Source organism: Notechis scutatus, chromosome 4 (assembly GCF_049901735.1).
Source record: "Notechis scutatus isolate UNSWTSFEM ecotype Mainland chromosome 4, rNotScu1.2, whole genome shotgun sequence".
Lineage (NCBI taxonomy): Eukaryota > Metazoa > Chordata > Lepidosauria > Squamata > Elapidae > Notechis > Notechis scutatus.
In genome coordinates, this window is record NC_142012.1 from 123048482 (window position 1) to 123074093 (window position 25612).

The 25612-nt window shown below is 38.8% G+C and overlaps 1 protein-coding gene across 1 annotated transcript in view; it reads right to left on the reverse strand.

The window, feature by feature from the left end:
* Window positions 1–291: 291 nt before the first annotated feature.
* OGA (O-GlcNAcase) overlaps window positions 292–25612 on the reverse strand; it is a 35813-nt gene continuing 10492 nt past the window's right edge. Inside the window, exons 6-16 of the mRNA XM_026671193.2 lie at window positions 22256–22354; window positions 21823–22107; window positions 20765–20923; window positions 16739–17349; window positions 15743–15917; window positions 11366–11451; window positions 10409–10513; window positions 9659–9744; window positions 6124–6316; window positions 4622–4781; window positions 292–3967 (exon numbers count right to left, since the gene is read on the reverse strand). Coding sequence (XP_026526978.1) covers window positions 3831–3967; window positions 4622–4781; window positions 6124–6316; window positions 9659–9744; window positions 10409–10513; window positions 11366–11451; window positions 15743–15917; window positions 16739–17349; window positions 20765–20923; window positions 21823–22107; window positions 22256–22354 — 2096 coding nt within the window. The 3' untranslated portion in view covers window positions 292–3830. The remainder of the gene's footprint in view (window positions 3968–4621; window positions 4782–6123; window positions 6317–9658; window positions 9745–10408; window positions 10514–11365; window positions 11452–15742; window positions 15918–16738; window positions 17350–20764; window positions 20924–21822; window positions 22108–22255; window positions 22355–25612) is intronic.

The window sequence follows — 25612 nt, forward strand, 5'->3', positions numbered from 1 at the left end:
AAATTAAAGGTTATAAAATCGGATTGCTCAGGGATGATCTGCTTTATGACCATCATGACTGTAATAGGGAGGCTCATTAGTTTTAAACTTTCTACTCTGCGTTGAAAAGCATGTTAAAATGCTTGGACTAACCCTCAACTGAAGACAATAATTACTATCTCATTTCTGGCACTACATTGTGATCTAAATCTAGTTTTCTAGTATCTTCCTTGGTCCAGACCTGTAGCATAGAAGGAAGACATTCAAGGAGTAAATACTTGGGCCGATAAGAAATATCTATTCAATCCCAAGTTGAAGTCAAATATTTTATTAAACTTAGAAATAAGAACTAAAAATATAAAACAAGAAAAGTCAAGACAAATGACAAAAGAGCGACATGACAGTTTCAATTTTACACAATCTGGTTAATAGTATTCCCAACCTTTATGAAGTCCAGGAAGGCAATCTTTTTTTAAAAAAGGGCTTTTCTGTTTAAACAGTATGAAATTGAGAGATAAAAAGTATGATATATAAAACAGCTAAATCTGGAAAACTGCGCATACCTGGGATCCAAACAAGGAGGCAAATGAAATTTCAGTTTGATGCCTTCGGAATCCTTACTTAAATGACTAAGCCAGGTATCTGGATGTGTTAAGGCGATAATTTCCATAATTCCCAATCAGTGTAGGCTAATAAACTGACTTGCATTGTGAAGTATTGAAGTTCACCACACTGTCCACTGTACTGCAGGACAGAAATGACCCCAAAATGATACTGTATATATCACAAATGTTAATTCATATGTAACACATTTCTACTATCTGAATAGAAATTTAACCTACAATAAAATTTACTCATTAAATATTTCATTCGTCATGCTAAAATACTTAATTCTAAAATGAATTAAAAAAATAATCCAGACATGTTATATGAAAATTGTTTCTCTCTCTTATCTAAATAATTATGGAATTCAAGGGTTTAAAAACTTATCAACTAAAATGGAATCAAAAGGATAAGACTAGTATTAAATATCAGGTCACTACACAGCTCCCCCCACTTCCTTTATTTTTCTTTCAACTATCTAGAACTATCGGGCAAATTACAAATTTCAATAAAAAGTTATGATTAGGTTTTGACCACCAGGATCCCTGAACTTGATTGCTTTCTTGCAGACATTACCAAACTAGGCATCATAACTACTAGCACTGATGATGTTACCTAGTTTGGTAATGAAAAGTCTGCAAGGAAGCAACCAAGCTCAACAAGCACCAAGGACCCCACAGTTCAATCCTGAACTACAATATTTTCTCCTATCGGTAGACTAGGGTCTATATTATTTGGAGCAAAGAAAAAGTAGAATTCACTTTCATTTAATTCAATAAAACAGATAACACCATTACTCTCATTTTTAATTCTGTCACATTGAAAATTGCTAATTGATGGATCCCTGGAGTTTTTCTTAGGGCTTTAGAGGGGTACGAATTACACACTCCTGCTGTCAGAAGTGGCCTTGATCATATATAGTGATAAAAGGCCATTATTACCCGGAATTACTCATCTCCTTTAAATTAGAAGATATTATTTGTGAAATCTCAATAAGAATAAACACCTACTTCAGTAGCTTTTAGTAATGTCCACCTGTATTTACAGCAAAGCACAGCCAAGAAAAATGAACACAAGAGAGATTTGCTATATCCAAACCTGCACAGTGGAGCCAAAATATGAACTATCCATTGCTATCATACATTCATTAGAGAGTTATAAAACACAACAGGAAAATTATTATTCTCCACTAATTTTCCTCATTCTCTAACATTATACCAAAACATGCCTTTACATTGACTTTGCAATTTATTCTATTTTTCACATGGTTTCCAAATACAATTTTACAGTCTGTTGTTTTGCTACAGATACAGCAGATCTAAAGACAGTCATGAAAATTGCATTCCAACTGTATGCAATGAAAACTGATACCGTAACTCTGAAAGTTGTGTCAGTGCTATACTTTATACACTCAGAGCAAGCAACTGACTCAAACTTTCAAGATGCACAGAATTAACTTATAACAGTGATAAATTTATATTTGCTAACAGTATAAAAATCCAGGTGCCCTCTCCCCACAAAATTGCAATAAATCCAACTACAGTACTGTATACACATAAACACTAATTAAAACCAAATGAAGTGACTAGTTAGCATTCACTCAAAAGCATAAAAAAACCTATGGAAGTCCTTTTGTCCATTGTTTTGTCCTCAAATGAAATGTATTTTCTGCAGCTGAAATGTTCTGCTTTTCATTCAGTGAAAATCAAATGTTAATAAGCAATTATAACTAAGGCCAAATACTAGCTTCTAGGAAATCGATGCAAACTAAAATGGCAGTAAAATGCCATTTAAAAAGTATATGAAGTTTCAAAGTTTCTTTTAAAACAGAATCAGTTCGATTTCCATCTTTACTAAAAAAAAGTTTCAAAGGAAACAAAAAATAATTTACTGTAGTAGGTGAAAATAAAAACACATTATGTTGGCTAACAGCTTCTTAGAACAAAAGAAGTGCATTCATCATTCCTTCTACATACAGTTTGTCAGATTGCAGTAAAAACCTTAAATGTTTGGAACAGACAGTGATTATTAAAATTAGGTTAACATTTAAATAATATATAAAATGTGCTTTTTGTTATCCCTCCCCTCAGAAGTCTGTAACAAATATGTATGACCTGAAGACCCTGATTTAATGAGTTTGAACAGGGAAGAATGGGTAGCTGAAGTTGTAATATTTTTCCATTCACCCACTGAGCAACTCAGTAGCTATCACTGAAATGACTGTCAATAAGTTTTCATCTTCTTGGTAGGAAGCAATATTTACCCATTTTCTGAAAATCCATTCTCTAAAGGATTGATCCCCCTAGGTCAGGGCTATCAAACTTGTGGTGCGCGGGGCCACCTGCGTCATGCATTGGCCATGCCCATGCCCAGTTTAGCGAAGGGGAAAGTTGTGATACATCACGTGAAGACACCATGATGACAAAGAGTTTGACACCCCTGCTGTAGATCAACACTTTTAAAAAACTTTCAAACTGGCATTCTAGTAAAGGGCATGAAACATAGCAGGCTAGATCAGAAACAACATCAGCCTCAGCCTCTGCTATTTTTTTTGAAATTTGAAGGTGCTGTTTCAGAACAATACCGCTTTGCTTTGGAAAGCAAAAAAAAATTACAAAAACAATTAAACACAAAGCATCAGCATTCAGCAAGTTTATATATATCTATATATCTATATATGTATATATTTACACACTGAAATTTACATTTCTGCCACTGAGTGACTTTGCCACAGACAAATGCACAATTTATCCCTACAAAGCACAAAGCTTAATCAATTTTCTTTAAAGGTGATGGGCATTTCCTTACTAATAAGCAAAACAGCCAACACAACCATGAGTTATTGTTCATAACTTTCATAAAATGACCTACACAGGTACCCTGTTTCTCTATACAGGGACCCCACTTCCGTGTTGCTTCCCATTTCATGATACAAAAGAATAGACCTTTCTGCTGTTATGCAGAGATGGAAAAGCCCCCAGTCCTTCTCTGAGAATTCTTGTGAATCTTCTCTTGAAGCTACATCATATGCAGTATCCCTTGGCACTTCATGTAAGACCAGGAAATGACCAGTAACCATTCTTCAAACTGTTTTCAGCCAGCATAAGGGAGAGTACAATGGGGTGGTTCTTTCCTGTCAGGCCAGCTGACTGCTGCACATAGAAAGGGCAGACAATAACAAAACTCGGGCTCACTACTCTCAACTGTTGGTTGGTTCCAGTCTCAACAGGTTCACTAAAAAAAATCCCTTACAAACTTCTTCCAAGAATAACAACATCTTTTGGAAAACCTTCCATTTTGGCTATTTCAAAGCATCCCAGCTTGCTGTAAAATTCCAGGATTCTTTTATCATCCGGTCTCACCTCACAGAAAGCCCCACGGGAGCCTAGAAAAGAGGAAACAAGAGATTTGCAAATGAATAAAATCAAAGGAAGACATTTGGTAAGAGAGTAGAAGCAGAGAGAATCTAAACTGGTGACTGAACAGAGAACAGCATAGATCATTGTACATTGAGTCCAATAGTTTGATCCAAATTCCAATCATGCACAGCAGAATGATCAGCTTTTTAGTCTTCATGAAATTGCCTCGCACCCAGAAAATTACTTCAGGCACGCCTGGAGCTCTTATAAACTGTTCTGGAACTTTTTTCAGGGTTTCATATAAAACATAAAGTTTAAACTTCCTGGGCATATAAAATTGGATTAAATCGTGGACCTCAGAAGCTAAAGAAAAAAAAAAGTTAAACATAAGCTACTCAAGACATACAAAGGTGATATGGTATATTAATTCCAACTTGCAGAGTCACAACCTTTTTTGATGCTTTTCTGTATCAGTTGAGCAAGGGGAGCTTCGTGCACAAGGCCAAGCTGCCATGTACTCACGTGCTCACCCACCACTTGTGTGGCCCAGTTCTGAACAGGCTGCGGCCTGGTATTGGGCCATGGCCCAGGGGTTGGGGGCCACTGGTGTAAAGTTACAGCAGAATGTAGTTACTGCTCTTAAACCCCAGTAACCTGAAAAGCAACAACAAGCAGTTTACCATTTGCCTTGAGAGAGGAGAGGAGACAGGCCATCATGCTTTTAGCGACGCTCGGATCTGTCACTTTTTTATGAATTTCCATCTTTATCAGTGATGGGAAGTTGGCAAGGAATGTTTCTGGCAGAACTTCTTGCTCCTCATGAAAGCTCAGCATGATTTTCTGTAATATACAAATACATATTTTTACTATTAACAGTATACATTAGAAACATTATGTACATCTGCTAAACAAGGGCTGTCATAGCATCTTGTTAGCCCAAAATATTGACCAAACCACATAGAAAAGAGGCTAAACTACCCAAATGCTATGAATGCTAAGATGTCCCTTTCTTCATTTGATCTAATGTTTTAAATTAAATGCTCAAGACTAGAAAAACAGCAAGAACTTCCCAGTGAAAAATATTTACACTAGGTAGAATGTTTTTCCTATGAATAAATTACTTGTGAATGGATAGGAATTTTATTTTCTTTATAAAAATGGAAAATAACTCTTGAAAACAAAGCAAGCAGCATAAGACATAAATGCTTGCAGACAGCATTGTTATGGAATATGGATGTCCTTAACATCAGTTGCTGCTAGTAAGATTTGCTTAATACTTTTTGTTAAAGTTTTAAGTTTACTTTTGCCTATGTATTCATATTCTTGTTATACATTCTAATTCCCAACTTCCTTTCCAGAGCATTTCAATACTGCTTCCTCATTATTCTCTTTCAGTGTTTTTTTCTTATGATTTTGTTGGAAGGAAGGGAGGGAGGGAGATATATGTGCAGCAGATGGGTGTTGTTTAATAATGAAATGACTAATCTAAAACATACTCATATACAGATGTCTAAATATAAATGTCTTAATAATTTAAAAGGATATTATGTTAAATGGTCAGACAAAGGTTTTGTCAAGAGGTTCCTAGATCTTTTTACAAATATTGCCATAAATCTTTAAAAACTATATTCAACACTCATAGGCATGCACACACAAAAGCATAAGCCAGGGGTGTCAAACTCAATTTCATTGAGGGCCATTGAGGGCCGCATCAGGACTGTAGTTGGCCTTGGGGGGCCAGGTGGGCATGACCAACTGGGTGGACATGGCCAGCTTGACCCCACTCCCCAAACTGCTGGCATGTTTCTTCTTTGCATTGGGTAGACTGGGCCGGCGCCACGCCGGCCTGATCTTTCCTCTTCACACTGGGTAGACCAGGATGGCCCCACAGGCAGGATCTGACCACATCACAGGCAAATCTGGCCTGCGGGCCTTGAGTTTGACATCCCTGGCATAAGCTATAAAGTTTTCATAACCTTGATGGGCACCGTTTTCATGAGCAGCCATGGAATTATTATGCAAATGATGTATAGTAACTTTTTATCACATGCATTTATAAACTCTGTAAGTCTAAAATTTAACACTGGACAGGAGGACCTGCATACATTGTTCCCACTAAAATAGAACTGAAACACGTATCATATTACTTGTTCATATCATACAATAAACTGGCATGACTAACCTCAGCCTCTGACAGTTCCTTATCGCTGCTTGGCTTGCTATATTTCTCCTGCATGAAAGGAATCCAGGCAATTTTACATTTCTTAATGAAAGGGGTTACATCAACAGTACCCAGCGCATAACCACAGATGCCATCTTCATCTTCCAGAACAAAGCAGTAATCTGGACTCAGGGAAAGCAAGCCACCCACCAACCTGAGAGGAAAGGAGTAGTGAATGAGACCGAAAGCAACAAAAATTTCAAATCACAAAAACTACATTAAATAATAGACAACAGCCGCAAAACATATCTACAGAAAAGCAAAACCACTTATATAATGCATGGGAACAAAACCTGGAAGATATGAATTAATAAATGAAATAAATAAAAACTGTGCATATTATACAATACATTCAAACTTAAAACATTTAGTTAGGCCAGTAGGGTGTGTTGTGCTTTCTAATGAAACTGCATATTAAAACCTTAAAAGGATCTGGTAATATCTTATGGGAGGTTTCGAAAAAAACTTAGAGGTAATGGCAAAAAGAGAAGATGGGGCCGTATCAGTTCATGAAAATCCACACCTAAGTGGATTTAGAGAGCATTTGGAGATAGGTACCTTAGACAGTGAGAAAACAAATTTGAACTAGCCACTTCTTAAACTTGAAATTCTAGATCGAGCATGAAAAGGGAAAGGACAAGTAAAACAGTAAAGCTAGATCTACTAAAGAAGAGCAGAACAATCTCTTTCCCCTAAATTATAATACTACAGTAACATGAAAGAAATTTCTGAAGAGTGAATTTTTATAAAATATCTGCCTTTAGTACCAATATTTTGTTGATCTCAGCATTCTAATATTAAATTCCAGATGTGGAATAGTGATAGAGGATTTGAACAATTATAATCACAAGATACACATACCATCCTAGTAAGACATTCCACTTGAAGAAAAGCATCCAGCAGAAAAATAACAAAGCAATAGGTATTAGTTGAGACAAATCTCAAATGGCTTCAGTTAGGGCCTAAAACTAATAATCCTACTTAAGCCAAGTAGCCTAATAATGAAACAACTTTTTTTCATATGTTTATATTTTAGAAATCAAACTGATTTTAGTAAGACCTGTATATCTCTATACACACATACCAAGTCCTTCTCTCTCCCTTTGGTAATTTATTTTCTAACATGGCTCTTTTACATTTCCACTCATCAATTAATATTGTAAGTTAAACTAATGTAGTAGCAAGGATGACCTAGCAAGGTCATCAATGAATCAGGGGCCTGCATGACATGGAAAATGTTTCAAATGTGAAAAACACTGTATTTCAAAGTTTTGACTGAACTGCTTAGCCAATCTGAAACTCAGAATGGTATCATTTTTTTCTCTGAAAAAAATATATCTGGATGGCTCTTACAAAATGAATAAAGCAAGAACCATTCCCCACTCCCTACTGTATGCCACATGCACAGGTTCAACTACCTATCTTTCCAGCATCTTACTTTCCCCACCTATTTAGCAAGTGCCACTCCTGGATTCTAGGTTGGTATATCCAACCAATTTACACACTCCCTTCCTGATTCCCAACAATTTCCTTTATCATCATCCTTTAACCACAGCCGACAATCTTACCTATATCCTCCTCTTCCAACCCCAAAATGTTTCTGTATGGAACATGGATATTTGGAGCCTATGTCTGCACCAAAAAATTTCAATCCAGAAATAGGTCACCTGAAACTGGTTGCTCCATGCACGGAACATTCTACACACACACACACACACACACTTTCTTAAGTTTTCGCGGGTACTTACATGTATGGTATTCGGCTTTGTTCGGGTATTTTCCCACGTCATTATAGTTGTGCTTTTAAAGTTGTAGCAACGTTTCGGCAGAATCTCATCTACCATCATCAGGCTTCTGTATTGTGTTCGTCTGTGAGTCAGACTTTTAGTTGTTTGTTTTAAATTTGGGGCTAGCCTACTGCTGTGCCAGAATGGTTTTTTCTTCATCCTGATTGGTTGGGAGTCTTGGTCTGTGTTTATTGGTCTTGGAGTGTGCTGTGTTCTGCTTGATTGGTGTTTCTAATATCTTCTGTCTGTTTTGTGGCTTTTGTGTGTGTGTGTGTGTGTGTGTGTGTGTGTGTGTGTGTCTTGATTGGCTGGCAACATTGTGTTCCTGTATTGGAGGCTTTTAGTGCAGCTTGGCTCCGAGTAAATGGACGGCTTTCATTTGTTAGGAAGCTAGGTTTCATCTGGGTGCCTGGTTGGGGTGTGTTTGAGCTGGAGGTATCAGGGGAGATCTGTTTGTGCCCAGGTGTTTGCCTGGCTAGTGGTGTGGAGATTTTTTTGTTTGTGAGTGCAGGCTTCCAAATGATTGACAGTCTGGTGGAATCATCTCTTCTATTCATGCTTTCAGGTCTTTTTTCAATCTCTATGGCTTCTCTGATAATTCTGTGGCTGGGGTTTTCTATAGTGGCTAGGGTTTTGGTGCCATTGAAGTTGATGCTATGACCTGTGGCTTTCATGTGTTGGATTAGTGAGGAAGTGTGTTCCAGCTTTTTTACTGCATTTTTGTGTTCATCCAGGCGGGTACTTATTCCTCTATTGGTCTGTCCAATGTATGTGGCCGGGCATGATGCACAGTGGACTTCATATATGCCTTGGTTTTCCAGGTCAATTTTATCTTTGGGGTTTCTTAGGATGGCTGCTATATTTCTGTCTGTTTTGAAGGCAGTCTTGATGTGATGCCTGTGTAGTATCTTACTGATTTTGTCTGTAGTACCTCTTATGTAGGGCAGGACAGCTGTTCCATAGGTCTGTTCATCTTCTAGGTCTCCATTATGTCTCAGTGTGTTTTTGTGAATCAAACCGGTGATTTTGCTTTTGTGGAAGCCATTGGCTGTCAGTACTTTAGTCAGGGTGCATAGTTCACTCTTTATGTGTGTCTTGTCTGCCTAGAACCAAACGCTTACAGAAGCCCGATGATGGCAGATGAGATTCTGCCGAAACGTTGCTACAACTGTAAAAGCACAACTACAATGATGTGGGAAAATACCCGAACAAAGCTGAATAACATACATACATACATACATACATACATACATACACATACACACACACACACACACCTCAACTTAGCATTGCCAAGTAAATAGTTCTCTCTAAATAAATTACAGTATTAGGCTTTGCAAGTCATCCAAGGTTTGTTAACTTCAGGAGAAATGTTTACATTGTATTCATAGTCCATGTCATATAAATTTGTTTTCTTCTAACTCCATAACTATTTCTCAATAGTCAGATACATGATTTAAAGCAAAAAAATTAGGGTTTTTTTGCTGAGATTTTTCATTGCTTTCAGAAACTGGAATCTTAAACATTTGTAATGTATGATCATTAATTAGTTAACCCCATGTCACTATAGTTGTGAAAACTGCAAAAATCTCACAATGCAAATGTAATACACAATGAATTGTATTACTTTTTTTTAATAGCAAGAGGTATATAATGCTGTACAAATAGAATGTGTAGCCAATACAATCAAATTTCTGTCAAATGCATACTTGTCTCCGATTAGATCGGGTTGACTGTGAAAAGGCTGATCAGTTTCATCATCGTACATTTCTCTACAAATCTTGTACACTGATGCCTAAAGACACAATACATAAAAAATATGTTAAACTTTGTAACATGTATTCTTCTTTGGGAGTCATACTATTCCAATATTAAACAGACATGCTCATTTATTAGAACCAAGGTTCCATAACAGTTCATATTTCACAGATATTGCAACTACTGACAATAGAATGTTACATAAATTAAGTTGGATTTATACGAAAAAAAAATTACTCTTCAAAACCCCATTCAACAATGAAACACACTGGACAGAATTGGAAGGATATTAATTACATTAATCTCCCATCTTCTTTGATTTGATTTGAGATTACAAAACAGAAAATTAGTTCAGACTTAGCTTTCAAAGTATCAGGGGTATGTGAAGCTCTGATTCAGGCATCTTATCAAGGCAATCAGCCAAAGTATCAAGAATACTTACAATTTTTTAAAGAAACAATAGCATCCAGCTAACTACATTCTATTTGGGAAAATGTTGGTAGAAATAATGTCAGGGCTGCATGTTATTTACAATGAACCTGAGTAAAATCATTTAAACTTACTTCAATAATATTCTTTCCTATAAAAGCCATACATTTCTCAGACATTCAAAAGACTCTTGAAAAAGGAAACAATTTCCTAGATCAAGATGTTCTCTCAAAAATCAAATTTGCATAAGACCACAAAAGAATTTAGGTTACCTCATCTTTTGGAAAATAGGGCCTGATGGTGTAGATTTTGGAAGTAGGAGTCAGAGGAGGGGGCTGAAAGAAGAGGTCATTTGCTCCTTCAATAGGCAGCAAACGCTGTGAAAATAAAAAGTTAATGTAAGTGAGAAGCAAGAGACAATACATTCTTGGGTGCGCACTGCAGACTCCCAAGATAACTTTTGGTATTGCAGGCACCCCAGAGGAAGATAGGATTTTGCAGGCTTTACAAATGTAAGGACCATTTTATCTGAATAGAAGTCTAAGATACACAACTGTTACAAGCACTTAACATTAAACTCATTTTTTGCTTTAGCATTATCTTGCCAAATCTCATCTATGTTCTCAGCATAAGATAGCCATGTGTCAGGAGGAAAGGTTTGGTCTGAAGAGGGTTAACTGGCCAGAGACACTAACCCAAAACAACGTGCTGACTCAATTGGCTGTGCGCAGAGAGCACCTGTGAGGGGGAAGAAAGTAAGCCCCTGAAAAATCCATGAGCAAATTCAAACACAGAAAAAAAACAACTTTTAAAAACTGATTTTCCAATTGATTTGTCAAGTATGCAACCAATGTTTGCTTTGAAAGAGTTCTTAACTACAATTGCATCACAATCTCTTTGCTCATGGAGTTCTCACTGGAAGACAAGCAGGCGCGCATTGTGCAATTGCGGGCGCAGATAAAAACGCTGTGCGACCTGCAAAGAAACAATGTGAAATGTACAACTAAAGCCGCAGCGCTTCGCATGCGCGTGGGAATGGCAGCATCTCCTGGGATATTACTGTAGAAATGGGAGGAAAATTATTTTAAAACAAGCTATCAGGCTATTTGGGTTTTGAACCAGGAAGCCTTCGGCAGACCAAGCCTTCCAGCCCTCCGATGTGCAAAAAAAAAAAAAAAAGATTTCTCAAACAAAGACAATGTCATTCAGTTGTGAATTCATATTGATACCTGGAACTCTCCTGCTAGACCACCTCTAAAGGCCCAGGGTTCTTGGTCTCCACTTAAGAACTGTGCTGAAGATTGACTACGACACCCTGTGGAGATCAGATCCAAGCGGAGAACGTTACGAGAAGGGGGATTGTCCTGAGATACTAAAATGTCCAACAAGCTAACACATACTTTGTGGGAAAAGCTCTCTAACTGAGCTATTATCCAAGAGCTTGCTGGGCTGTAATAATGTTGCACAGTACACAGCTTCCTAACCATAAGGTGCTTGTTTTCTTTATTAATAAAATCAAAAGAATGTTACAATGATAGCCTTAGAGCACAGACAGTCTACTACTGCTAAAAGCTGCTAAGATGCTCCATTTGATACAGGTACATGAAATATACAACATATAAGGAAATAAATGTCTAATTTCACCCAGTATGGGATGTACAGTTACTAGTCATTACCACAGCCCTTAAAAAAAACCTTGGACCTGTCTGAAGTCACATTTTCATACGGTTGGAATCGTGCCAGAAAACTAGGTCTGGTGTGGGATACTGTAGCCCAAACAGCTATGCAGAACAAAAGCCTCTTTTTCAGAGATTAGAGACCAATATTATCTACTTCTCAAACACACAGCACAGCAAATATTTAATTACCAAGAAAGGCAACAATGGCTTAAATTACAGTTTTTATATTAGAAATGCTGTAATTTCTGACAGACAGCCTTACCATGTGCTTTAAAATTTTTGGCGCAATCAACGATGAAGCTACAAATTGTAAACTATGACTCAATTTTGAAGAAAATTCTGTTTAAGATATTGGAAAACCAACCAGTAGAATTAAGCTTTTAAGGAGGAGATAAATAAATGATGTGAAGAGTATATCACCCATCTAGTTTTCTGATAAGATAAGCTGCGCAAGTTTCTTTCTTCTTGTGGACAGCGATCTACTTCCTGTTCAAGTAACAATCTCAGATCAGTAGTCACACACATCATGCTAGCCAGGCAGTCTCAAAGCGAATCAAGCTAAATATTGTTCCTTAGTTTCAAATTATAAAAGCAAGCCTTTAACACAGCAAGCTTGACGTGACCCAAAGAGCCCAGTTTGAGCTTCAACTACTTCTATTTGCTAGTCTCTCATAGACAGAGACTTTATACAGAACCCCTTCACAGGTAACTTGAAATACTTCTCCTTTGAGATTACACTGTAACTAGCACTTCAACTATTGTACATTTTATAGAGCTGCATGAATGAAGAGCTGTATGAATGAAAATCAAGAGTTAATGCCTAAGTCGCTGCGCAAATGTGACTTCAGCCCATGCCTACAACTCTAATCTGAACTGCCTCACAATCAGAACTTTCCCATCTTAAATTTATTAATCACGACACGCTGAAAGCATCTGGCGTGGTCCATCCAATAGCAGTAGACACTTGTGCTGAAGATTCTCCCATCTGCACACATTGGGGAAGAAGACAGTAGAAGGCATTAGTAATCCATAGTAGAATTATCTACGCTAGTTATATAAACTGAATGCTAGCTGGATTGCAAGAAAAAGTAAGAAAATCAGCCTTCAGTGGACCACTAAGCATTTGAACGTTCACTGATACAGCTTTAAGTTTCTGTTTGTTGTAGTTTAATATTTTATGTGTTGTCATAACTAAAAATCAGTAACCATTGGTGTCAGTCAGAATTCACCATTTAATTAACTTGTAGGGATAAAGTGTTGAGGGATGTGGTGGCTCAGTGGCTAAGATGCTGAGCTTGTCGATCAGAAAGGTCGGCAGTTCAGCGGTTCGAATCCCTAGTACTGCATTACAGAGTGAGCTCCCATTACTTGTCCCAGCTTCTGCCAACCTAGCAGTTTGAAAGCACGTAAAAATGCCAAGTAGAAAATAGGAACCACTTTGGTGGGAAGGTAACAGCGTTCCGTGCGCCTTCGGCGTTTAGTCATGCTGGCCACATGACCACGGAGACGTCTTCGGACTGCACTGACTCTTTGGCTTTGTAACGGAGATGAGCACCGCCCCCTAAAGCCAGAAATGACGAGCACTTATGTGCAAGGGGAACCTTTACCTTTTAGGAGTAAATGTAGAGTAGAACATGGAATATAGAAAATTGGTAATTAATTACTGCTAAGTAGAGCAACTTATAGGCTAAAATATAAAATAATGTATATTCTAGTGGATTATATTTATTTTAAATTTTGTTTGTTAGGCCTTTAGATTCAAAAAATTTTTTTTTAAAGAATCAATTAGTAGCTTGAGAAACTATTTTATTGGGTTAGTCCAGATTAGCTCCACAGAAAAATAGAATATCATACTTAGTTCATTTAAGAAAATTACTGCTATGCAACATTAGAGTCTTGATTTTAATGGCCACATAGGCTCCCAGCATCTTTCATTTAGAAGGTAATGTGTATTTTGGAATCCTATGCTCAATCCATTGATTTCTACTTCAATTTCTGCCCTATGGAAACAATGCCATTATTTCTATGTTGCATAGGGATTCCATGAGTGTGTGCTTGTATTTGTACTTATGAAATTACACACTACGCTATGGGCAGAACAGATTTGTCAGTTTAGATTGTTTAATTTTGTATTTTTAAAAATTTAGGAGCTGAAAGTTTATCTGTTGAGGCTGCAGTTTCACCATCCCTGGAGATTTTTAAGAAGAGGCTGGATAGCCATATGGTTTACACATGGTTTACCCGATTTTCCTACTCATAGCAGGGTTGAATTAGTTGATTTAGAACAGTGGTGTCAAACTTATGTCATCACATGACATATTGGGACTGGGCGTGGGCTTGGCCAGCACGTGACACATGCAGCCCATGGGCCAGGAGTTTGACAGCCTTGATCTAGAAGATTCCCCTCAGTATACAACGCTGTCATATGGAACGTTTATACTTCTAGTCCTTTATATTGGCCACTGTTATCTTTATAGAACAAATTTAGCTTTTATCTTGTTTAACTAGCCTAATATTTTGACGTGGTTAGTCACTGACTTCAGTAAAGTGACTGTAGTGGCATTTTAGCTTGAACAGAAATCATATATTTTAACCTACATATCCACGTAGTGCTATTTTTGCTTAGCAAATGAGCAGACAATTTTAATGAGTTGTCAGATAATAACTTTATTTATCCAACTGTGTAACTATTCCTAACTGGTATATCTCTTTTTTTTTGTCTTTATAATAGGAAAAATATCTGAAAGGCAATAAGGATTGCCTGATGCTATTTTCTTATTTTTTTCCCTGGAAGCTACCAATAATCTCTAAGCCTAATACAAAGAGAAAGTGGAAGCAGAAGAAGTTAAAATCCTCACAAAAATGTGTTTACAGCATGTGCTATTATATAATGCTGTAACCTTGAATGATTCCTTTGTCTAGGAAAAATCATTCCCATTACAGAAAATCTATACACTAAAAATTCAAAGTGTTGGCTATCTTAATTTTCAACTCAAGATTCTACTTTATATAACTACTGTAATATAATTTTATGACTATAATCTTAATGACTTATGTGATCCAAGAACTGTAGGCTGATCCAATATGGAGCAGTGAGCTTATGTAGACATTTGTGACTACTACAGAAATGGTGACAAGAAACCATCAGTTTTGCTGCCTGCTGTGTACATCAAACAAGTCCACAGCATATTTCCTTACAGCTGGATTGAAACCTGAAAGTGAAACAAGGTCACTAGTGGAACCCAGGCCATGCTGGTGCTATTCCCCAAAATATTTAATTTTTAAAAAGCTGCAGACACACAGAAAAAAGCTCTTGGTTTGGCTTCAGAAACCACCAGTCTATCATAAAAGCAGACTCCAGAGCTCTGTAATTTCTTGCCCAAAATTAGGCTTCTTGCAAGTGTCAAAGCAAATCACTTTTGCACCAGAATAGCCTTATGCTAAAGCTCGCATGCGCAGAGAAAGGCTAGAAAGCTCGGCTCCCTCTTGGCCAAGCTCAGTGAAAGGTCACACCTGCAACTGTTCTGTTGAAGACAGCAATAACATTATTGGAACAGAGCAAGCAGCAGATAGCTGAGGTATGGTCACATTTCATAGTGTCATTTCCAATTTTGCTATAAACTTGAAAATACCAAATAATGTAGTCCAGTGTGCATTCAGTCTGAGTCAACACTCATATTTCAGAGATAAACTTTCAGATTAATTAGCCCAAGAAAAAAATATATAAATCAAGAGCTATTCGGGTAAGTTCATTGTGCTTTTATTACCAGTTTAATATGAAACCCTAAATAATGCACAAAAACAAAAGTAGTTTAAGTACAACGGGATCCCAATATGAAAACATTAGACATTCTCTTTTTCCCGTGGGCTAATTGAAGACAAACATATATGCTAGCTGACACTATAATTGGTTCCTAAAGAACATACCTAGCCACTGCACAAAAGATTTCACCATTGACATGATGCTCTTGATGTCCCAGACGTATGAGTACATATCATAAAGGATTGTCCGGTTGGCGCAGTTGGAAAGACGAGTGAACATTCCCATCACCAAGCTACACATCTCTTCAAATTTTGCTGCTCGAGCCTGCCATTCTTCAATCTAATAAAATTCATTCAAGTTATTTATGTTCCATTTTTATCAAGCAGCTATACAGATAATCTTCAATTTACAACCATTCATTTAGTGACCATCGAAATTACAATGGCACTGAAAAAAGGGACTCGTACCTGGTTTTCACATTGACAATTGTTGCATCATCTCCATTGTCATGTGCTCAAAATCCAAACGCTTGACAACTTACATGTATTTATGAGAGCTGCGCTGTCTGGGGGTCATGTGATCACTATTTGTAATCTTCCCAGCTGGCTTCAACAAAGTCAAGAGAGGAAGCCAGATTTGCTTAACAATTACATGATTCCTTTAACAGCTTACAGTGATTCACTTAACGTAGTAAAATGCAACTCACTTAACTGCCTTGCGTAGCAATGAAAATTTTGGCCTCAATTTTGGCCATACGTTGAGGACTACCTGTACTTAATTCTATCCACTTTGCTTCCTTGCCACCGAGAAAGATTCACCTATCTGTTCATCTATCTCTTCCATACCGATCATCAGATAGTGTTAACCAAGGAGTTAGCAGTTCATGCAAAGTGTGACAAATTCTATAGTACAAGCTTTCCTAACTGAACATATTTGTTTGGAACTGGACATTAATAGCAGGGAATTCTGGGAGTTGTAGACTCAACGTAACGAGAGCACAACAGGTTGAGAATTACAGGACAAGGAAATGAACATCCATCTGTCTGCGTGCACATTTTCCTCAACTTCTCCTTATATTAAATTTATCTCAGAAGCTTTGCTTAATTTCCTTTGTTATTGTGTCATCCACAATACTAAAAGATGAAAAAAGAGTCACTCACTTTTTCAGAATCTTTTCCTTTACAATTCACACTGACAACACTGCTATTTGCCCTGAGCCATTGGAATTCCCGTAACATTTGAGCCCCTTTAGGTCCATGTTCATAGGGCAAATAAAATAAATCTGCAAGTAGCTGTAGATCTTCTAGAGCCACTGGCTCAATAGTATATAATGGCTTCTCATGGGAGCCAGGCACGAACTGTTCCTTGTTAATCTGCTCATCTGTTTGCATTGGTGCGATATCACTAGCACAGTCCTCCTGCATTGACATCTCTGGAGATTTTGATTCCGCTATGCTCTCTTTATCGGTATCCATTGGTTTCAACTCTTCTGACATTTTTGCTTCAGAGATGTCAGTCAATATTTGGTTGATATTCTTGTCAGCATCCTCTTGCTTTTCCACCACCATATCCATTGGTTCCTCATCTAACTGTTTCTTCTCTTCCTCCTCTTTCACCAGAGTCTGTGACTCACTGTTTAGGGCAGCTCCTTGACTCATTATGGGCTCCTGATATACAGTAGTAATCACCGTGGTAGAATTTAAAGCGGATGGTGCAATTAGAGGTACATCAACCACACTTGTTTTAGCTCTACTGTGGGCCACTTGCCTACCTGTGAAAACAGAGCAGACAGGCAATCTTTATCCTTACCTATTCAACTATTTCACATAAATATTTTCATACATTTCACTTGTACAAATACAAGAATATGGAGTGTTCATTTTGTTATTGAGATTCTTGAAAAGTCCCAGTTATTTGATTTCCACAACATCATGAAAATTTTCTTAGTTCTTTATATATAAAGAATGCAATGCAATCTTTCTGGAATATTGTGACTTAAAATCTGAGCCATTTTGATATCAAGTTATGTAACTTTCTCAGAAATATAAAAATAGTGAAGAAATAAAGTACTTCTTTTTTCAACCTCTTCCTGGCCCTAAAGAAAACATTTCCCTTCTACTGCAAATAATGGAAGAGAATGTATTTAGACTTCCCCATAAGTTATGCGTGGCAAGAGGTTGTAGGATAAAGGGCTGTAGTACCTTCCCTCACTCTCTCTTTTGGGGCTTTCAATGATTGCATACTCTGAATTTAGAAAGAATTAGCCTGGCAAATGAGCAGGACAGGATAGGAAAATCTGATGTTCTATCCATTCTTGTTATGACAGGTCTTTCAGACCTGAGAAGTCAGAAAAGCAAGTAACAATGGCACATCTATATAGAATTGTAGGTTATGAAATAGTTCAACTTCAAACAGTTCAAATAAAATTTAAAATATTTTGCATGGTTTTATGCAAAAGGAACTCAAAACTTCCTCTGTTTCTCCTTGGATTGCAAAGTCAAGTGTTTATTTTAATTCTGCAGAAACCTTACCAAGGAGGTATTTTTAAACAAAATGTAAACATTTTTAGAATTTCCAGATCAGCAGGGTTAGAAACAATTGAGCAGTTTTTACATGGTAACTACGTATTACTACATTTCTCTGGTTGTTTTCTTGAAGATTCTTCTTCATCCATAGTCTTATATTGTTCTTACTCTTTACTCTTAGCCCTATACAGATGAACTAAAAAACACAACACACTGCTTATTTTTAGATTTGGCTACCTAACCAAAAAAGAAAGCACAACAAACAAGAGAACCTATGGTTTGTGGACTGGCACCAGCCTGTGGCATGCCAGAAAATCAGGCTGCACAAACAAGCAAAGTTCCACCTGCAGGATTCAGGCAGCACACAAAATCATTCCCCCTCCGGTCTGTGGAAAAACCTCTCTCCATGGAACTGACCCTTAGTGCCCCAAAAGTTGGGGGCTGCTGCACTAAAGGATCATTATACTACAACCCATAAAATCATTATCACGAATTTGAAATTTCAAACTAGGGTTGGGAGCACCAGAGTTCAAGTCCACCCTTAGCCCTGGAAACTCGTTAGATCTCCCAGTTCATCCTATTTCATTGTGGGGATTAAATGAAGTTTGAGCAAGAACCCTACATATGCCACCTTGAGTTTTTGGAGGAAAAGGCAGTTTACAAATCTGTCAAAAAAAAAAAAAGTACCAGACAGAAAGAAATCTTTTTCTTAGGAATAAAATTTGCTTAATTGAGTCTCTTTTGCCTCCACATTCCCCTCAACTAAGTCTAGGACATGGCAGCACTGACATAACCTTTTAAATCGAGTCTTTGTGCCTCAGTGGCTTGAAAAAGTTAAGTTTTGGATATTATTAAGAACAGAGTACGCACAATACAGCACACCTTATCCTCTGTTGAGCTCAAAGTGTTTTGCAAATGCTAACAAACTACAGTAACACACATGAAAGTCACTGTTCATTTGAAGAACATTCTTCATTCCATTTACCGTATATACTCGAGTATAAGCCGAGTTTTTCAGCCCATTTTCTGTGCTGAAAAAATCCCCCTCGGCTTATACTCGAGTCAGATTCCCCTCTGAAAAAAAAATGGTGTGGAGTCGCTGCCGCCGGAGCGCCCAGTCCCGCCGCCTCGGGAAGGGAAAGGCAAAGCGCCTTTGCCTTTCCCTTCCCGGCTGGGGCTGTTGGGAGTCGCTGCCGCCGGCGCAGCCCCAGTCCGCCGCCTCGGGAAGGGAAAGGCAAAGCGCCTTTGCCTTTCCCTTCCCGGCTGAAGGCTGTTGGGAGTCGCTGCCCCAGTCCGCCGCCTCGGGAAGGGAAAGGCAAAGCGCTTTTGCCTTTCCCTTCCGGCTGAGGCTGTTGGAGTCGCTGCCGCGCGCCCGCCCAGTCCGCCGCCCGGGAAGAGAAAGGCAAAAGCGCTTTTGCCTTTCCCTTCCCGGCTGGGGCTGTTGGGAGTCGCTGCCGCCGGCGCGGCCCAGTCCCGCCGCCTCGGGAAGGAAAGGCCACGGCTTGGAAGGCCGCCGCTGGAGCGAAGCTGCGCGCGCAGCCGCTGCGCATCGGATCGGGCGCGCCGGACGGTTCCGACCGAGCCCGAGCGTCGTCTTTGGCGCCCGCCCAGCGCCGCGGAGCTCCTGTGCCGGGAGAAGGGAAGACCCCCGGGGCAGGGCAGGAGAGGAGCTTCTCCCGCCCGCCCCTCTTTCCACGCCCACGGTGTCCCCGGGGCGACCCCCGCCCTGCAGTCGCCGCCACTTGAAAGAGACGGGCCGGGGTGGGTAGAAAGCGCCCGGGCGCCCTTGGAGGAGAAGGTCCGCGTTCGCCTGTCTGCCCGCGGATGTCAGCGGAGCAGCTGCTGCTACGGGAACAGTTTACTGCCATCGCCCTCAAAGGGGGCAACCGGACAGGGAATCCGAGGGCAGCGCTCGTTGTGTGCCGGAGGCGACAAGCCCGCTCGGGTGGGCGTGTTTGCCCAGAGACCCCGGACGAAGCAGCGGCAAAGCTCCGCTGACATCCGCGGGCAGACAGGCGAAGCGGGACCTTCTCCTCCAAGGGCACCCGGCGCCTTTCTACCCACCCCGGCCCGTCTCTTTCAAGCGGCGGTGACTGCGGGCAGGGGTCGTCCTGCGGGGACACCGGTGGGCGCGGAAAGAGGGCGGGCAGGAGAAGCTCCTCTCCCTGCCCCGCCCTGGGGGTGTCTTCCCCTTCTCCCGGTACAGGGAGCTCCGCGGCGCTGGGCGGGCGCCAAAGACGACGCTCGGTCGGAACCGTCCGGCGCGCCCGATCCGATGCTAGTGCAGCGGCTGCGGGCAGCTTCGCTCCAGAGGCGGCCTTCCAAGCCGTGGCCTTTCCCTTCCCGAGGCGATGCGGGACTGGGGCCGCACTGGCGGCAGCAACTCCCAACAGCCCCAGCCGGGAAGGAAAGGCAAAAAGCGCTTTGCCTTTCCTTCCCGAGGCAATGTGAGATAGTGAGATCGTTTCCCAAATTAATTGTTTTTATTTTTGAAATTTACCAGTAGCTGCTGCATTTCCCACCCTCGGCTTATTCTCGAGTCAATAAGTTTTCCCAGTTTTTTTGTGTAAAATTAGGTGCCTCGGCTTATATTCGGGTCGACTTATACTTGAGTATATACGGTAAGTTTAAAGCTGAAACAAAGTTATAAATCTTTCTTACTGCTATATTGATGGGGGACTGCGAATTCCTGCAGCCATTCTGTTAATGATAATTTCAAAGCCATCTGTGGGCTATAAAGAACATCTGTTTCAATATCTTCATCACTTCCTTCATTTTCTAGTTTAATCTGGATTGATACTGTACTGTCTTCAGTGTCAGCTGAAGAAAAAAAAACACAGGAAACAGCATATTAAATGGTGAAAGCTACAATCAAAATTGCTGTGTTTGCATTTAAATAGAACTCCTTTAATCATTAATACCACCTGCCATTTTAAGAAGATTAATATCATTCTGCATTAAAGTAACATAATATGCAATTGTTCTAAAGTTTGACCTTTAAAGTTATTAAAACTGGCTATGCAAGGCAGTCCGTTAGCAGCCAGATAAAATTTGTTCCAAATTAATAATTCCAGAATAGATAGAATTTGGGTGTTTTGCATAAAAAATCAACTACTGATCTCTTTAGTAAGAAATCCCAACTGGACATTAAAAGTCTAAGTTTTTTTAATCTGCATCTCTGTCAAATGACTGATCTGATAAAGAAACAGGTATCAAAACTGTAATCATGTTCACTAATAACATTGACTCTATTATTTTCTTTTATGTGTTTATTTTCCCCTTTCATTATTCTTTTTTGTCAACATGCTTGAAATTTCGCTTCACTAATATCAGCTCTGGGGAGCCACCATATTCCAGATGTCAGCTACAATTTTAAGCCAGTAAGCCAAGGTCATGTTACATGTTTAATTCAGCATTATCTGGATGGTTTCTGATCGTTGCATTTCACTCTTTACCATAGCTGTAAACATTTCAAAGTTAACAACCTTTTAAAATATTAACTGCAAAATTTTCCTTGCCAACTATCAACAATATATTTTCATGTTAGATAATGCATCTTATCTCCTAAAGAAAGCCATTTGATTTGAATGTAAATCTTCCTATAAGTCTTGTATGCCATTCAGAGTTGCTTTTGGTGAGATCGGCAGCTATATAAATTAGATACATAAATAAACATTTATCACAGAAGACAGTATGCATTATCCATTCAATCAACTCACTCATCACAACATCTTTCCTCACTCCATTCATGTTGGATTTGTACCAAGTTGCAAGCGTGTGAATTGCAACAAAATTAGCTTCAAATTCACAGTTCGGATTAGTCAGGACCCCTTTTAAGCGTGGAATGAGTTCTGTTGATCGGCCTTTATACGGCCCAAGGAACAGTCTTTTCTGATCATAGTCATTAGCATGAATGTTGTCCCAGATAACAGGAGCTCTGCGAATTATTTTTGAAACCTCCTCAATAGACTCCACTGAAATGTCTTTAGATACTACTTTGGGACCTAAAATGGAAATAGGTGGATTAAAAAAATGTGGACATAATTTATTCAAAAATAATAACATTTAAAAATTGCACTAAAACTTTCATTTAAAAAGGCTACATTAAGCTGCTGATCCTTGCTCAAATTAGAGCAGAATACTGATTCTCACCTGTCCATAATACATCAATTGCCGGTAGCAGTTTTTCTCCTACAGTTCGCAAGTAAGGAGACTGAGCAACATTTGGATAACAAAAAGTGCCACAATATTCTGGAAGAAAGGGAAAAAAAACATTTTTAAGTTGAAAGCCCAAAACAGGCAGAGTACTTTCAGGTACTGATAGATATCCTGCCAAGAGAATTACTGTAGGTATTGGAAACCAGATATATGAACTCTGTATTTATATCTTAATATTGCCTAAAATATTTATAATATAATCAAACTGCAAGATGAGTGGCATATAAATTTAATAAATAAATAAAATTAATATACAAACAAAAATAAGTATCACTATTGTATTTTGAATGGATTGAAAACCCATTGCAGGAACAGACTAGACTTTGTGGCTATTATTTTACAGTTTTAAGAGAATCCAGACATTTATTCTCAGAATTTTTCAAATCAAAAAAATTAGCTTTCAGAGTTAAAAATAAGGATATGCAAAATATTCCATGAACAAGTTTTGAATGGTCCTTGCACACGATAAAGATGTTCACTTACTCCACATTTTTTAATCTTTCCAGAGTAGATATAAATTTAGGTAATTTATAATTATCTAAATTACAATTTGATAGTTCTGTCAATTCTGTTCCAGAAAACACAAAAACAATAAATATTTCAAGAAAAAAATATTTTATGCTTTCAAACTTGCAATAGTTTTGTCTGAATTCTAAGAAAAATATGAAGATGCGAAAAACTATTCCCGGAACAAGCGATATCAAGCATATATCCAATTTTATAATTAGTAGCTGCATTAATTTTACAACAGTAATACAATGTCATATAGTATAGTCAAAGATGTTTTATCATCAGTTGTGCTCTCTGTAACTTTATAGGCTGAAAGGGAATTTCAAAATTAAAAATACTTGTCTAGTCACTTTATCTTTTCTACATTTGTTTATAAATTTGCTAAAATCCAATGAATTATGCAGTGAAAAAAAATCATTCATTCATTAGACAATGTATATGTCCACCCATCCTGTGAAATATAACCCAACACAACTCTGGGTGGCTGACAAGAATAAAAATACAAACAGTACAAAACCAAAAATCTGGCATCTAACCAATGATCTCCAATCCAACAAAAACCATAACCCTCAGGTCCCAATCTCACCTTATGCAATGCCTGTGGGAAAAGCTTCCCCCCCCCCCCTTTTAAAAACAGATTTTCAGAATGCTAAAAGGTGGGGGAATTGCTGGATCCCAGGGGGAAGATGTTCCATACGTCAAAGGCTGTTTTGGAAAGGCTTGCTTCCTACGTCCCAACAGATTTAAGGAAAGGGACCTTGAATACGTCCATCCTATCTAACCTAATGGGCAGGCAAGTATACTCATGAAGAGGCAGTCCTAGAAATAATGTGGCCATGTGCAATGTAGAGCTTTAAATGTAATAATCAGTACTATAAACTGTATCTGAAAAGTAAGTGGGAAGCAGCAGAGGCTTATGCAAAAATGTGATATGGGCAAACTGAAGGACACTCAACACTGGGCACACCATTGGATCGATTTTAACTTCTGGGTGGTCTTCAAGAGCAGCCTAGTAGTCCCACTGGGAAGTGACCAAGGCCTCCCAGTCCAGAAATAGGCCTATCTGTCACAAAAGGTGCAATGTTCAAGGTCCTCCCCCACTGCCATCTGGTTAATGAGTCATGAGTCCAGGACGACCCCAATATCGGGCACTAGTTTTGTCTGGAGAAGTGCCACTTTGCTGAGTTAGAAATAACATACCACCAGATCTTTTTCTGGGGGGGAAGACACCCCCAAATGACAGTCTTGCTAGGGTTGAAATGGAACTGGCTAATTCCTATCCAAACTTTCCACCACTGAATCGGAAATGAAACAACATCTCTTGCCCAGCTAAAAATCAGCATACTGATGGGAGCACACCCTGTGCTGGCAAATGACCTCAACCAGTGGTTTCATGTAGATAATAAGAGAACCAAATGATCCAAACCCTGAAGCACTGTCAGGCACAAGAAACCAGGAGCCAGTTCAGAGATCAAAAGCACTGAGTTTATTCCATGCTACCTATACACAAGAATCATATCTACTGTCCAGGCATATTGGCACCAGATAGGTGCCAATGGATGTCAGGGGTGAAGGTGGACTTAGATCTCTTTTATGGGGTGTAGAATCATTTATTATCCCCTTTGTGGTATATATTGAATAGGCTACTGGAATTAATGACGTTCAGGCTTCAACCAACATACCACTGCCTCTATGCCTCATATCATATCAGTATACAGCTATGTGGAACTTCTCAAGGATGGCTAAAGGTGACTCTATGGCCTACTGGATGGATCCTTTCTATCATGCCACAATTGACGAAGCTCTCTTGTGGTTCTACTGTTGAAATAGACATTGTGATTTCATATAGGATCTCTAGCAGAAAAGTACAGCAAAAAGAGAAGGAAGAGGAGCCATCCAGGCTAAAAGGGGAGAAAGTAAAGAGAGAAAAACAAACAATTTTACCATCTACTTTAGAGACTAATGAAGCTGCTGCTCCATTGGATCTTCTGCTTCTTGTTATTTCCTATTGACTGAAATGAAATTGAGAAGAAAGAAGGCCTCTCCTTGTTATCGGAATGCAAAGCTGAGTCAAGACAGGCTACTTTCCAAGATGTAGGAGTCTTTAACATGCCTGTTTTCTGCTCCATCCTTAGTGGATAACTAGCCTTTCATACAAATTATACCATAATAAAAGTCCTTCCATAGGAACTTCGATAGCATTAGAGATTATCTGCTCTTTGTAAACTTTGTTGTCGATGTCTTCCAAAAGTTTAGTTGATGAATATAGTTACTGGAGTGAATAGAGAAAAGATCTTTGGCCCCTATTTGGGATTCAATGTTGGGGGAGATGTCATTCTCATAACACATTGTATGTTTCTAATATTAATCAAAGACGTAGAAACAAAAGCTGTGATTTTATAAAGTAACCATCTATCAACAACATAAATGTCTCCAAAAAGAGATTAAAAGGTTTAAATACAACAGAGTAATTGGCTATTCTATTATTTATTTATTTTATCGTATTATCATATTTCTATAAACTGCAATTACAAGACTGTCAGAGATGCACAATAACAAGCAACCAAGCATTGGTTGCAGGTTACATTGCTCTAGAAATGAGATATTAATAATCCATCTACATGACCCATGAAAGAACCAGGAAAAGAATCCAAGTAACAAGTGGTTGAGTATGTATGAGAGCACCATCTTCACTTTCTTTGAGTCCATTGGCTAACATGACTTCCAAGTAACATGTCAAGGTGCTGTCCTCATCACTACAGAATCTGTCCGTGAAGAATC